We start from the raw sequence: 13389 nt of genomic DNA, 5'->3' as shown, positions 1-13389 counted from the left end.
AACTCACAAACACACAGCGTAATGATATTTGATAAACTTGGTGTTACTTAAGTTTCATTAAAGATAAATGAGCATGAAGAACCAGCTGAGGACATAATACTTAACTTTGATAACAATCATGTTGCACGTGCATATCATCGTTTGATGACATTCATGGGACGTGATCAAAATGTTGATTCTGGTCTGCAAATACAGTGTGATGGCGATATATGTGAGGGTTATGTTTTTGAAGCGCGTGCATAATTTGAGATTTGCGTAAAGTGAGATCACTTTCTCCGTATAATTATATTCAGTATGTTAAAATTAGGGGATCCTTCTGCAAAGTAGATTAAAATAAAAAAATAAAAGTCTTCATAAAAAGCATAGGGAAACAAACTTAAAACATAGGAAATATAAAATAAAAACATGAAATTATGAATTTTAATCAATAGAATGTACGTACATGTAATTAAAAAATGAAAGCTGCATTCTACATGTCCTTTCACTAAGGTTCAAAGCATGCTTTATCATGGCAGTACTCTGACCAGCTTCATACCTTTTCACTACTTCAAGTTAACCTCTAAAGAAATAGCCTTCCTTGGTCTCTCTGGATTATCACCTGCTTGGCATTTAGATGCCATCACTAATAACATTCCAAAATTGTAAAGTAACAAACAGTTTGTACATGTACATACATATGCAGCATGGAGGCCACAATGGGGGCATAAGAGCTGGGCATTGAGGGTAATGTTTGTGTGCAATGGTGGCACAATTTATATGTATGAGTTATCTCAATAGTCGCATTTTCCCCCATCTCACGTTATTTCCAATTCGCATGAACTGAGATTGCGTAAATCGCAATCACACTATATCACAACTAGATTTTACAATGCAATATCCGATCTATTACTTTTCAATGGAACACATGGATTTATTTAGACAATCTGTTGTTGATATACACTTCTGAGCTCATGTCGCAAGAGCTATAGCTAATTACAGAGCAATCGCTGTTATACTCTCAGACAAAACAATGCTGCTTGAAGGTGCTGGTGGACGAATGAGAGTCACTGATGCCCCAGTAGAAAACATGTAATTAAACCTATCATGATATTATAATGTCATATCATCATGTTAGTGTCACTCTTACTCATGGTCAGATTAAAAAGTTACAATCAGTATCAAAAAGGAAATGTGGAATAAAAATATTACTGAAATCAGAACAGATCACAGGTGGTTCAGATAAACTATCACTAACAGAATGTCAACTCAGGCACTTCAATGACTCCAAACCATCAAAGACCGGCGTTAGACTTAATCTTTCTGTGGGTGCTATTAAAGAGCAGTCAAGACGGGTGGTATATGTCCACTTGTTGCAGCTATACCAGTGTTGATAGCCGCTGCAGTCCCAGCTGTTGCAAAAGCTGCTGCACTTGGTGCTGTTGGAACTGCTGCTGGGATGGCATTTTGTTATCGATGATAAATAGATTTCCTGATACCGTGGTTAGAGTCGCAACAGATTCATTTTATATCAATAAAATATATAGAGATTTGTTAAAGACTGGTACCGATGCATCATGGGGCGAATGGAGAATAAAACGAGAAAAGATACTTAGTTATTCTGAATCAGATGACGTTGAATCTAAGGATATATACCACAAGAATAATCAAATGTCATTATCATCATCAGCACTATCGGTATATAATTCCATAGCTAGACATAAAACTGTTTATCTCAATGGGTGTGGTAGTTCTGGTAAAACAAAGTGTGCAATTGAATTATTTCTGAACAGTTGTTCAGAAATGGTTGTGTTAACTCCAACTTATTGGCTTGCTAGAGAAATGAGAGAAAATGGAGTTAAATCTTAATCTCAGTTTCCTTATATGGAAAGGAGATACATGGATTCCTGAACGAATGGGTGAAAAATACATTCTTAAGATCATTATTTGGGAAGAAATATGCAAGGTGTCTTTAGATGTATTAAAAATGTTTCTTGATTGGTTATTGACTCGGAATACAGCTGTTATTATGTATGGCGATCATGGTAAACAGTCGCCTTTTGTTGGGTCATCTCCACCACCGCCCCAGCAACCTCTTCAACCACAACCTCCTCCAAAAGTTGAGACTAACATTACAGATAAATTTATGATTGAAGGTATTGCTGCCATCAAGGATCAAACCCAATTACTTAATATTGCCACGTTTGGATATCGTCATTGAGATAGGTACGTAAAACCTGAATAAGTTAACACTCTGAAATCTGCCAATTGGTTTGGGATGTATATCGCATTGCTACTAATACTCCACAGATTAGATCTGAGAGAGATGTTAATCAGCTTAGAATTTTTAAATAGGCAGTAGATGAGTATATTGAACAAGTAAAACAAGAAAGGAGACTAAGAGAAGAAGAAATGAAGATGCAATTTGAAAAAGCTGGACAAAAAAGGAAATTAGCCTTGAAAAAAACAGACAAAACAACTCTACCACCACTCTCGCAACCTCCTCAACCATTGCCACTGCCAAAGGTTAAAACTAATTTTATGGATAAATTTATGCCTTGAAGGTATTAGCGCTATCAGGGATCTGGACCAAACAGTGGGTATTGTCACATATGGATACGATAAAAGAAAGAGATATTTAAAACCCAAACATGTTAAAAATATGAAACATGACAATTGGATTTCAGATGTATATCTCATTGCTAATATTCAGCAGGTCAAAGTTAATAATGAAAATTTTGTTAAATTCAAACAGAAAGTAAACAAGTATAAAAAACGAAAGGAATCATATAAAACATCAAGGGAAAAGAAGAATTGTATGATGCAAGTCCTGCCTCCCCAGATGACATTGGAAGTGGTCTTGCTACTCGAGGAAGTGGCTTTGATAAACGTTGTCCCAATAATGTTCTCTCCAATGTTGAACAACTTGAAATTCTGACTGGCAGAAGATGAGTGGTAATAATTCCACAGAAATCATTAATGAAGCAGTTGCTATTTGTCAGAGATTATTTACAGGCGGCATCATGGACATTAATGTTTATCAGTCCCTCATTCATGAAATCGTTGATGATTATCACAGTGAATGAGGGTATGCAATTAGATCAGTAACAAGAAAATAAGATGATTATACATAATGCTCAATGTGGACCTGTAATGGTCAGGGTTATAAGTTCACAATTACCAACATACAAAGTGATCTATGGAGATGTTGTTCAGGGTTTATGTAGAAGGATAGCCCGAAAAGCAATACTGATTGCAAAGCAACAGGGAATGAAAGCTATTGGTGTTATTTGTGTATTAGGTATTGGTGCTGTTGGTGATGTTGCTGGTAAAGCATTCTCAGCAATCAAAGACAGACTAGCATGATTAACACGCAGACCAAAGCCAGTAAAATTACCCAGCACTGAAATTATGCCTGCAAATATCAGCAAAATAATAAATCAAGCAGCAAATCAAAACCTAGTCGAGTTAGCTGGTGTAACACTGTCAAAAAAAGAAGAAAAAATTAGTTGCTAGTCTAATAGCAGGAAGTGGTCATCTTGTTAGATAATAATGAATATAAATAATGTTTAAACATGTATCTGATCCAGCCTTTGACATAGATGCACCAGTTCTCAAGGATGAATCAATGCACAATTATCAATACTATTCTTATGACACATGAGTACCAAATCAGCATGCACAAATCGAACTGCAAGTTCAGGACACAAGTAGATATTCTTACCCACTGAAGTATTTATTGAAGAAGAAGGTGAAATTTTAAAAACAGATGATACTCAATATGGAGCTGATGTTTGAGTTGGTTTTGTTAATAATGGCATTATGGCATTATTCAACAGTGCTATACATATGACTGATGAAAGAAACATTGAAATATGCCAAAATGACGTCAACGTTGCCACAACCATACTGGGTCTAGCAAGATATTCCGATGATTATTCAAGATTAGCTGGTCCATTCATGATGTTTGCCAAATACACTTCTGACTATGCTGACAACAGGCAGTATAATATAAGATGACTAACAAACAATGCTGATGCCACTGATGCTGATGTGTGGCAGGTGATTCATGGTGCTAATCCAGAATTCAACTTAGGATTCACAGCACGTTGATCAATGATGAAGGATGGAAGCAGAAGATTTTCATGTGCAATTCCACTGTCACACATCTTTGGATTTTGCAGGAATGTCAGAAAGGTTATTTTTGGAGCCAAGCACACAGCTGTAGTTGTAAGAAAGGCTACCAGTGATGATACAATCTGGTGCCCTATCGGTGATGCAGGAAAAGTAATGCTGAGAAAACTTTCATTGTGGATGCCAACAAAGATACCATCACTGACTGAAGAACAACAGTTGCTCACTTTTATGGACTCGGTGGTAAATCAACATTATCATGGTTGATGATGACTACAGTTAGTGTTCAAAGTAACAATAATGGTTTATTCACATGGCGGATAGCATCGCAGCAAGGTGTCTCTGCACAGTGACATATTTGTTGCTTTCCAAAATACTGAACAAGTAAACTCACAAACACACAGCGTAATGATATTTGATAAACTTGGTGTTACTTAAGTTTCATTAAAGATAAATGAGCATGAAGAACCAGCTGAGGACATAATACTTAACTTTGATAACAATCATGTTGCACGTGCATATCATCGTTTGATGACATTCATGGGACGTGATCAAAATGTTGATTCTGGTCTGCAAATACAGTGTGATGGCGATATATGTGAGGGTTATGTTTTTGAAGCGCGTGCATAATTTGAGATTTGCGTAAAGTGAGATCACTTTCTCCGTATAATTATATTCAGTATGTTAAAATTAGGGGATCCTTCTGCAAAGTAGATTAAAATAAAAAAATAAAAGTCTTCATAAAAAGCATAGGGAAACAAACTTAAAACATAGGAAATATAAAATAAAAACATGAAATTATGAATTTTAATCAATAGAATGTACGTACATGTAATTAAAAAATGAAAGCTGCATTCTACATGTCCTTTCACTAAGGTTCAAAGCATGCTTTATCATGGCAGTACTCTGACCAGCTTCATACCTTTTCACTACTTCAAGTTAACCTCTAAAGAAATAGCCTTCCTTGGTCTCTCTGGATTATCACCTGCTTGGCATTTAGATGCCATCACTAATAACATTCCAAAATTGTAAAGTAACAAACAGTTTGTACATGTACATACATATGCAGCATGGAGGCCACAATGGGGGCATAAGAGCTGGGCATTGAGGGTAATGTTTGTGTGCAATGGTGGCACAATTTATATGTATGAGTTATCTCAATAGTCGCATTTTCCCCCATCTCACGTTATTTCCAATTCGCATGAACTGAGATTGCGTAAATCGCAATCACACTATATCACAACTAGATTTTACAATGCAATATCCGATCTATTACTTTTCAATGGAACACATGGATTTATTTAGACAATCTGTTGTTGATATACACTTCTGAGCTCATGTCGCAAGAGCTATAGCTAATTACAGAGCAATCGCTGTTATACTCTCAGACAAAACAATGCTGCTTGAAGGTGCTGGTGGACGAATGAGAGTCACTGATGCCCCAGTAGAAAACATGTAATTAAACCTATCATGATATTATAATGTCATATCATCATGTTAGTGTCACTCTTACTCATGGTCAGATTAAAAAGTTACAATCAGTATCAAAAAGGAAATGTGGAATAAAAATATTACTGAAATCAGAACAGATCACAGGTGGTTCAGATAAACTATCACTAACAGAATGTCAACTCAGGCACTTCAATGACTCCAAACCATCAAAGACCGGCGTTAGACTTAATCTTTCTGTGGGTGCTATTAAAGAGCAGTCAAGACGGGTGGTATATGTCCACTTGTTGCAGCTATACCAGTGTTGATAGCCGCTGCAGTCCCAGCTGTTGCAAAAGCTGCTGCACTTGGTGCTGTTGGAACTGCTGCTGGGATGGCATTTTGTTATCGATGATAAATAGATTTCCTGATACCGTGGTTAGAGTCGCAACAGATTCATTTTATATCAATAAAATATATAGAGATTTGTTAAAGACTGGTACCGATGCATCATGGGGCGAATGGAGAATAAAACGAGAAAAGATACTTAGTTATTCTGAATCAGATGACGTTGAATCTAAGGATATATACCACAAGAATAATCAAATGTCATTATCATCATCAGCACTATCGGTATATAATTCCATAGCTAGACATAAAACTGTTTATCTCAATGGGTGTGGTAGTTCTGGTAAAACAAAGTGTGCAATTGAATTATTTCTGAACAGTTGTTCAGAAATGGTTGTGTTAACTCCAACTTATTGGCTTGCTAGAGAAATGAGAGAAAATGGAGTTAAATCTTAATCTCAGTTTCCTTATATGGAAAGGAGATACATGGATTCCTGAACGAATGGGTGAAAAATACATTCTTAAGATCATTATTTGGGAAGAAATATGCAAGGTGTCTTTAGATGTATTAAAAATGTTTCTTGATTGGTTATTGACTCGGAATACAGCTGTTATTATGTATGGCGATCATGGTAAACAGTCGCCTTTTGTTGGGTCATCTCCACACGAATGGCTAAATACGTTTGTAGATTATTATGAGGAAATAACTAATGATTTTCAAGCATTGGATCCAGAATTAAATTCAGTGTGAAATAACGTGTAAAGTAAATCCAGAAACTCCTGTGAATGATTTTTGGAATATGTGGAGCCCAAATGATTTGATAGTTGCAAGCAGAAAGATAGTTAATGATACACTTCAACAGCAATTATTTCCGTTACATAAAGAAAAGTTTTCAGGTCTACCTGTACCATTGTGTTATCACCCAGCTGATAATTGACGGCAAAATATCGATGTTGAAATTCCTGGAATTAATGACAAACAAAATCTTATACTAAATTATATTGTTTAGGTTCCTGTGAGTGCTGTTGAGAGTGCGTTAATGATGGATAAATCTCCATGGATACTAGGATATGCTATAATGATTCATTCATTGCAAGGATTATCTATTTCTAATACAAGTATCTGGATTGTCACCTGATTGGTCAAATTTAGTTTCTCTGGCAGTGTCTTAAGTCAGAAGAATGTATCAGCTGCGGAGGGTTATCATAGACTTCAAAGTAAATAATAACCAAACTACCTTAATTGTGATGATGTAGTAAGAAAAATTAGCTAGTTATCAGCAATGTGACCACACAAAAGTATCACTTTGATCTCAATGCTGAATTTATCATGACACTGAAACAGAATAATCATTGTGCGAGCTGTAAGACAGAAATGTTGTGGCAGTATTTGAGTAATAATCCAGACAGTTTACCATGGATAGAATTAATAGAAGTTTTGGTCACACATGTGAAAATGTGATGCTGACCTGTCTTGAATGTAATCGACGTTGGGGTGCTGGTGCACTGCTTTCATAAAAGTGAAGGTGGTGGTAATTGTGTATCTTCAGGAATTACTTGTAATTGCTCACATACAAATCCACATCTAGTCTGTAGATTGCAGGTCTACCTGTGGATCTTGTTATACTAGATATCTTGTGTGTCGTAATACTCCAAATAGGATCAGTCGCTCTTTTTTTACCCCTAGTACTGGCTGTTTTGAGAAAGAGTCATGTCATTGTATTGGTATATGATTTTCTGTGATTGCATTGTTAGGTTTCATAGAAATTCCACAAGTAATTTCATTATTTAAAGCAGCTATCACACTTGGTAGTCTTACAACCCATTCATAAGATCTCTTGTCTGCCTGAACTTTGTTAAGGGATTTTCCTGCGCATATTGATATCCAAACAATCGCTCAGCAAGTGTTAGATTAAATCATTCAACACTTGCCTGATTGCAATGAATTGCGGTGTGTCCTCATCTGATTCTGACGTTATGTTCTTTCATCAGAGATGTTACTGTACCATGAAATTCTTTGCCAGGATCAACCTGTAGCAACTGTGGCCATCGTAGACCACCTTGTGGCCTTTGCTGATAAATTCATTCAAACACAGATGCAACTTCAGTTGCTGTCTTTGTTGATAGTGGCTCTACTTCTTTATATCTACTTCCAACGTCAAGGTCAGTCAATGCGTATTTGTTTGACGTCTACCAGTTTTAATAGTAACATGTGGTGAAAACAAAATATCTGCTTGATGAACCTCACTGGGAGTGCTAACATCAAAATGTGCGTAGTGAATTTTGTAGGTGGTGGTAGATAAATTTGCCATACTTCCCGTCATGCTAACCAATCTGCAGCAACAGAACATGCGACTCCTGCTGCATCAGCAAGTTTACTAATCGCTACTCTATCCCTCTAATATCCTTTTGGACTATAATAAATCAATTCCATTATAACAATAATAATTGGCTGACTAATTACCAGCCCCTAGCACTAGTTTATTTTTCATCGCAGATCTCACCAAAAATATAGTAAGTGATTCTGAGAGATTTATTTTTTACAGACTTTAACATGAGTATCAACTTCACGTCTGCAATATGTCATTGTTGCAAATCTGGATTTTTATACATGACACCTTGAACATGGAATGCTTGATCAATCGTATTTACTGGATACTCTTTAGGTCTTGGTTGATTTCACTCATCGAGTCGGATATCAAGTCGGGTTCCAGGAAGATGCTTTTTGCCAGGATACTTAACCCATGGAGCCCCTGGTAATTTTCCCAGTGAAGCAATGATATCTCCACCTGTTTTATTAGAGATAAATTTGTATTTTTTTGTACCACATTTTACACACTTGCCTGTTAGTCGACGCTTTTATTCCTTGTCATTACTGTTGTTAATCCATTGGTGAGGGTGGTGGCTCTGCATCAAACACAATATAAATTCATATTATTTATTATATTTGTTTAACATGGATATCACTGATTTTTCAGCAACACGAAAACAAGAGGCAGTCAAACATCAGCCAGTGCTACCAAATTCTATCAGAGCAATTATTATTGGTCCATCTGGGTCTGGTAAGACACAATTGCTGTTTAACCTAATAATGAGATGGCTCAAGTGGGATAAGTTGTATTTAGTGGCACCATCTGTAGCTGCTCAGCGATGCTACAATGTGCTTCAAGATATTAATGAAAATGCAAAACTGTTGGACAAAGACGGAAATGATATTATTGACTTTATTACTGATATTGATGAGGCTCCATCTGTGGATGATCTTGATGGATGTATTAATAATCCCATAGTATAAGATGATGTGATGCTGGACAAACAATCAAATCCAGCTCGGATATTTTCTCGAGGCAGGCATAAAAACACAGACGTGATTTATGTTACTCAGCGAAATACACAAATACCTAAAGTGATCAGAGATAACTGCAATCTTCTGATTATCTTTAATGGAGTTGATATACATGCTCTTCGAAACATTCATCAGACTTGGTGTTCAGGGGACATGGATATGATTAAATTCAGAAATTTCTTCTCACAAACTCAAACAATTCCTTACAGATTTATCACGATAAATTTACATGATCCTCGGTAGCGATATTGTATAGGTCTCAATAAAAAGTTTGGTTGAGAGACCTGTCATTTTTTTTACACCCTTGACTCTGTCAGGTCACACACACGATGATGATCCAGGTAAATATATTTGATGCACAAAAGAATAACCTGATTAGAGGCCTCTGTGACGCTTGTTTTTTTTCCACCCATCGTAGGAAGCTTTATTTCAGTCTGAAATTTTGGTCTATTTACCCTCTCTACTTTAGCATTATTGACGCTTGTAGTTTTTTACACTCCATACAAGGTTTATTTTGGTCTGAAATTCTGGTCTGTTCACCCTCTCTGCTGCTACTCTTGTATAATTTGCATCTATTTATTGACAACAAAGAACCATAATGCACCAGCAGATCATGGGAATGTTGTTTAATTAAAAAAGTCATAAAAGAACAGCATAGAACCAGATCTGCCAGTGCTCTATGTAATTGCAGCTGCATGCACGTTATACAAAATGAATATGGTAGAAATACAGATGACCATGGGTTGGTAATACTTACACATCTACTGTCATTGGAAAGTCTTTACCCTGAAACAGAATGTACAGACTTATAAAACATCTATACAAATAATATTCACATTTTATATCATTTAATTAAATATATACAGCACATCATATGCAGAAGTCATATAAATGCAAAAATTTGCATCCTGCACATACAACAATAATCTGGAAAAAACATATACTTGAGGTCAACACCATGCAAATATCATGACCTCTGTACTAGTATGGTTCCACATCCTTACCAAGCTGTGAGTGTATTCAGTGTTGATGTAGATTCTGGCCTCTGTACCAGTCTGGTTCCCCATCCTTACCAAGATGTGAGTGAATGTATTCAGTACTGATGTACATTCTGGCCTCTGTACCAGTCTGGTTCCCCATCCTTACCAAGCTGTAAGTGAATGTATTCAGTACTGATGTACATTCTGGCCTCTGTACCAGTCTGGTTCCTCATCATTACCAAGCTGTGAGTGAATGTATTCAGTACTGATATAGATTCTGGCCCCTGTAATAGTCTGGTTCCCAATCCTTACCAAGCTGTGAGTACATGTATTCAGTACTGATATAGATTCTGGCTTCTTTAATAGTCTGGTTCCGTAACCCTACCAAGCTGTAAGTATATGTATTAAGAACCGATGTAGATGCTGGCCTCTGAAATAGTCTGGTTCCCTAACCCTACCAAGCTGTGAGTGCACGTATTCAGTACTGATGTAGATTCTGGCCTCTGCAACAGTCTGGTTCCCCAATCCTTACCAAACTGTGAGTGCACATATTCAGTACTGATGTAGATTCTGGTCTTTGTAATATTCTGGTTCCCCATCCTTACCAAGCTGTGTGTGCACATATTCAGTACTGATGTAGATTTTGGCCTTTGTAATAATCTAATTCCCCAACGTTATCAAGCTGTGAGTGCATATATTCAGTATTGATGTAGATTCTGGCCTCTGCAACAGTCTGGTTCCCCAATCCTTACCAAGCTGTGAGTGTAAGTATTCAGTACTGATGTAGATTCTGGTCTTTGTAATAATCTGGTTCCCCAATCCTTACCAAGCTGTGAGTGTTAAGTATTCAGTACTGATGTAGATTCTGGCTTTTGTAATAATCTGGTTCCCCAATCCTTACCAAGCTGTGAGTGTAAGTATTCATTACTGATGTAGATTCTGGCCTTTGTAATAATCTGGTTCCCCATCATTACCAAGCTGTGAGTGCATGTATTCAGTATTGATGTAGATTCTGGCCTTTTTAACAATATGACCATACCAAGCTGTATTCAGATTAAGCCAGACCAATATGCTAAATGTGCTCAAGTTTCAAACAATATGGTAAATGCACCCGTAACACTTTGCTATTTCATTTGCCAACATAAAACCAATGTTTGGTGCATACCTCCTGATGGGTGAACCTTGATCACAGTACATATCTTGCTGGTGTCCACTTGCAGTGGAACACATTTTTGTGAAGTGTATTTTCATGCATCCTATGAGACAAAAATTGATGACAACTTGCTAAAAGAGACTGCCATAAAGCTGAGAGGCTTTGGCTTTCCACCATACTCACTATTCATAAGCAAATCTATGAAGCCGCTAAGAAGAATGTCACAAATATAGTCCACGCAGCGAAATCAGCCCACTATACTACTAAGATCATGGAAAGTTCCAGCTGCAAAGAGCTCTTCGAGATTACTAACAAGCTAATGTCAAGGAACAAATCTAAACCACTTCAAACTACCTTCTCTCCAGTCAACCTTCCGGACATGTTTGCAAATTTCTTCCGTGACAAAGTACAAACCATTAGAGATAAGCTTGACAACACAATTTAAATTGACTTGTTGTCACCATACAATTTGGATACAGAATTTGAGCGGCAACTATTAGCAGCATTTGAACCTGTCTCTATGGATTCTGCACGTACAATCCTGATAAAGAGTGCACCAAAGTCATGTGATCTTGATCCAATTCCAACATCACTGCTGCTTGAGTGCTTAGATCCAGTATTAACTTCACTAACTGATGTTATTAATACCTCTCTCTCATCGAGGGAATTCCCACCATTTTTCAAAACTGCCATAGTAAAGCCTCTGCTGAAGAAACCAACACTAGACCATAATGATTTAAAGAACTACAGCCCAGTTTCTAATCTCCCATTCATATAAAAAATCTTAGAAAAGGTTGTTCTATCCCAACTTGTATTGCATCTAAATTCAAACAGTCTTTTTAGCAATGTACAATCTGCATATCTCCCTTACCACAGTACTGAAACTACTCTTCTAAAAGTAGTTAATGAATTCTCTCTGCATTGGATAGCGGAAAGATTACAGTCCTCACCCTCCTTGATTTGTCTGCAGCATTTGACACAATAGACCATGATATATTACTTACCGTCTCCAGCATGTATTTGGCATTCATGATACAGCCTTACTGTGGTTCAAGTCCTACATGGTCAACAGGACACAAATTGTATCTGCAAATGGAATACACTCCAGCCCAGTTGATCTATGTTGTGGTGTTCCACAGGGGTCTGTTCTTGGACCTGTTCTCTTCATTCTGTACACACAGTCGCTCTCAAGTGTCATAGATCATCATCCAGTGTCTCACCAATTGTACGCTGATGACACCCAAATATACAAATCTAGCTACCCAACTGAAGTTGATGCTACCATCCAAGGTGTAGAGAGGTGCATTTCTGATGTGAAATCATGGATGACATGTAACAAGCTGCAGACGAATGATCATAAAACTGAGGCCATTCTGATCACAACACAAAGACTTTCTCATTCGCATCCTTTACCTCAAACAATAAATATCAGCAACACCAACATTAAATTCACACAATCAGTATGAAACCTAGGTGTTATTCTGGACAGTACTCTCACACTGCACCAACATATCATGAACATATGCAAGGCTGCATATCTTGAGCTGAGACGCATCAGCTCAATTCGTAAATATCTTTCAGTTGATGCACTAAAACACTCGTGTGTTCATTAGTACTTTCAAGACTGGACTATTGTAACTCAATTCTGTCTGGTTCATCTCAATATCTGCTCCAGAAACTTCAGAAAGTTCAAAACACAGCTGCTCGGATCATACTTAGAGTACCATGATCAGAGCACACCTCCAAGCTGTTCTGTACCCTACACTGGCTATCCATTTGATCCAGAATCAAACACAAAATTTGTTCTCTGTGCTACATTTCACTGTTGGACTCTAGTCCAACATACCTATCCGACCTCACCCATATGTACACACCAGCAAGATACTTACGCTCCTCTTCTGACAATCGTATACTCATTATTCCAAGTATGAAAACAAAGTCATATGGATAGCATTCTTTTGCATGCCAGGGCCCAGCAACGTGGAATGAATTGCCCACTGAACTTAGACACAAAGACACAGTGA

At 37.1% G+C, this 13389-nt stretch overlaps 2 protein-coding genes across 8 annotated transcripts in view; one reads left to right on the top strand and one right to left on the bottom strand.

Annotated features, from left to right (window-relative positions):
• LOC149807394 (ankyrin repeat domain-containing protein 13C-like) overlaps positions 1-13389 on the bottom strand; it is a 113886-nt gene that overhangs the window by 23852 nt on the left and 76645 nt on the right. For both annotated transcript variants that reach the window (XM_089966224.1, XM_089966232.1), the window contains one exon: positions 9990-10018. In XM_089966224.1, coding sequence (XP_089822350.1) covers positions 9990-10018 — 29 coding nt within the window. The remainder of the gene's footprint in view (positions 1-9989; positions 10019-13389) is intronic.
• The window catches only part of LOC149807395 (uncharacterized), a 100121-nt gene that overhangs the window by 54649 nt on the left and 32083 nt on the right, over positions 1-13389 (top strand). The gene's annotated exons all lie outside the window — the stretch shown is intronic.

This window comes from Sinohyriopsis cumingii, chromosome 1 (assembly GCF_028554795.1).
Source record: "Sinohyriopsis cumingii isolate HCF-2022 chromosome 1, ASM2855479v2, whole genome shotgun sequence".
Lineage (NCBI taxonomy): Eukaryota > Metazoa > Mollusca > Bivalvia > Unionida > Unionidae > Sinohyriopsis > Sinohyriopsis cumingii.
This window is presented reverse-complemented; position numbering and strand designations above follow the sequence as displayed.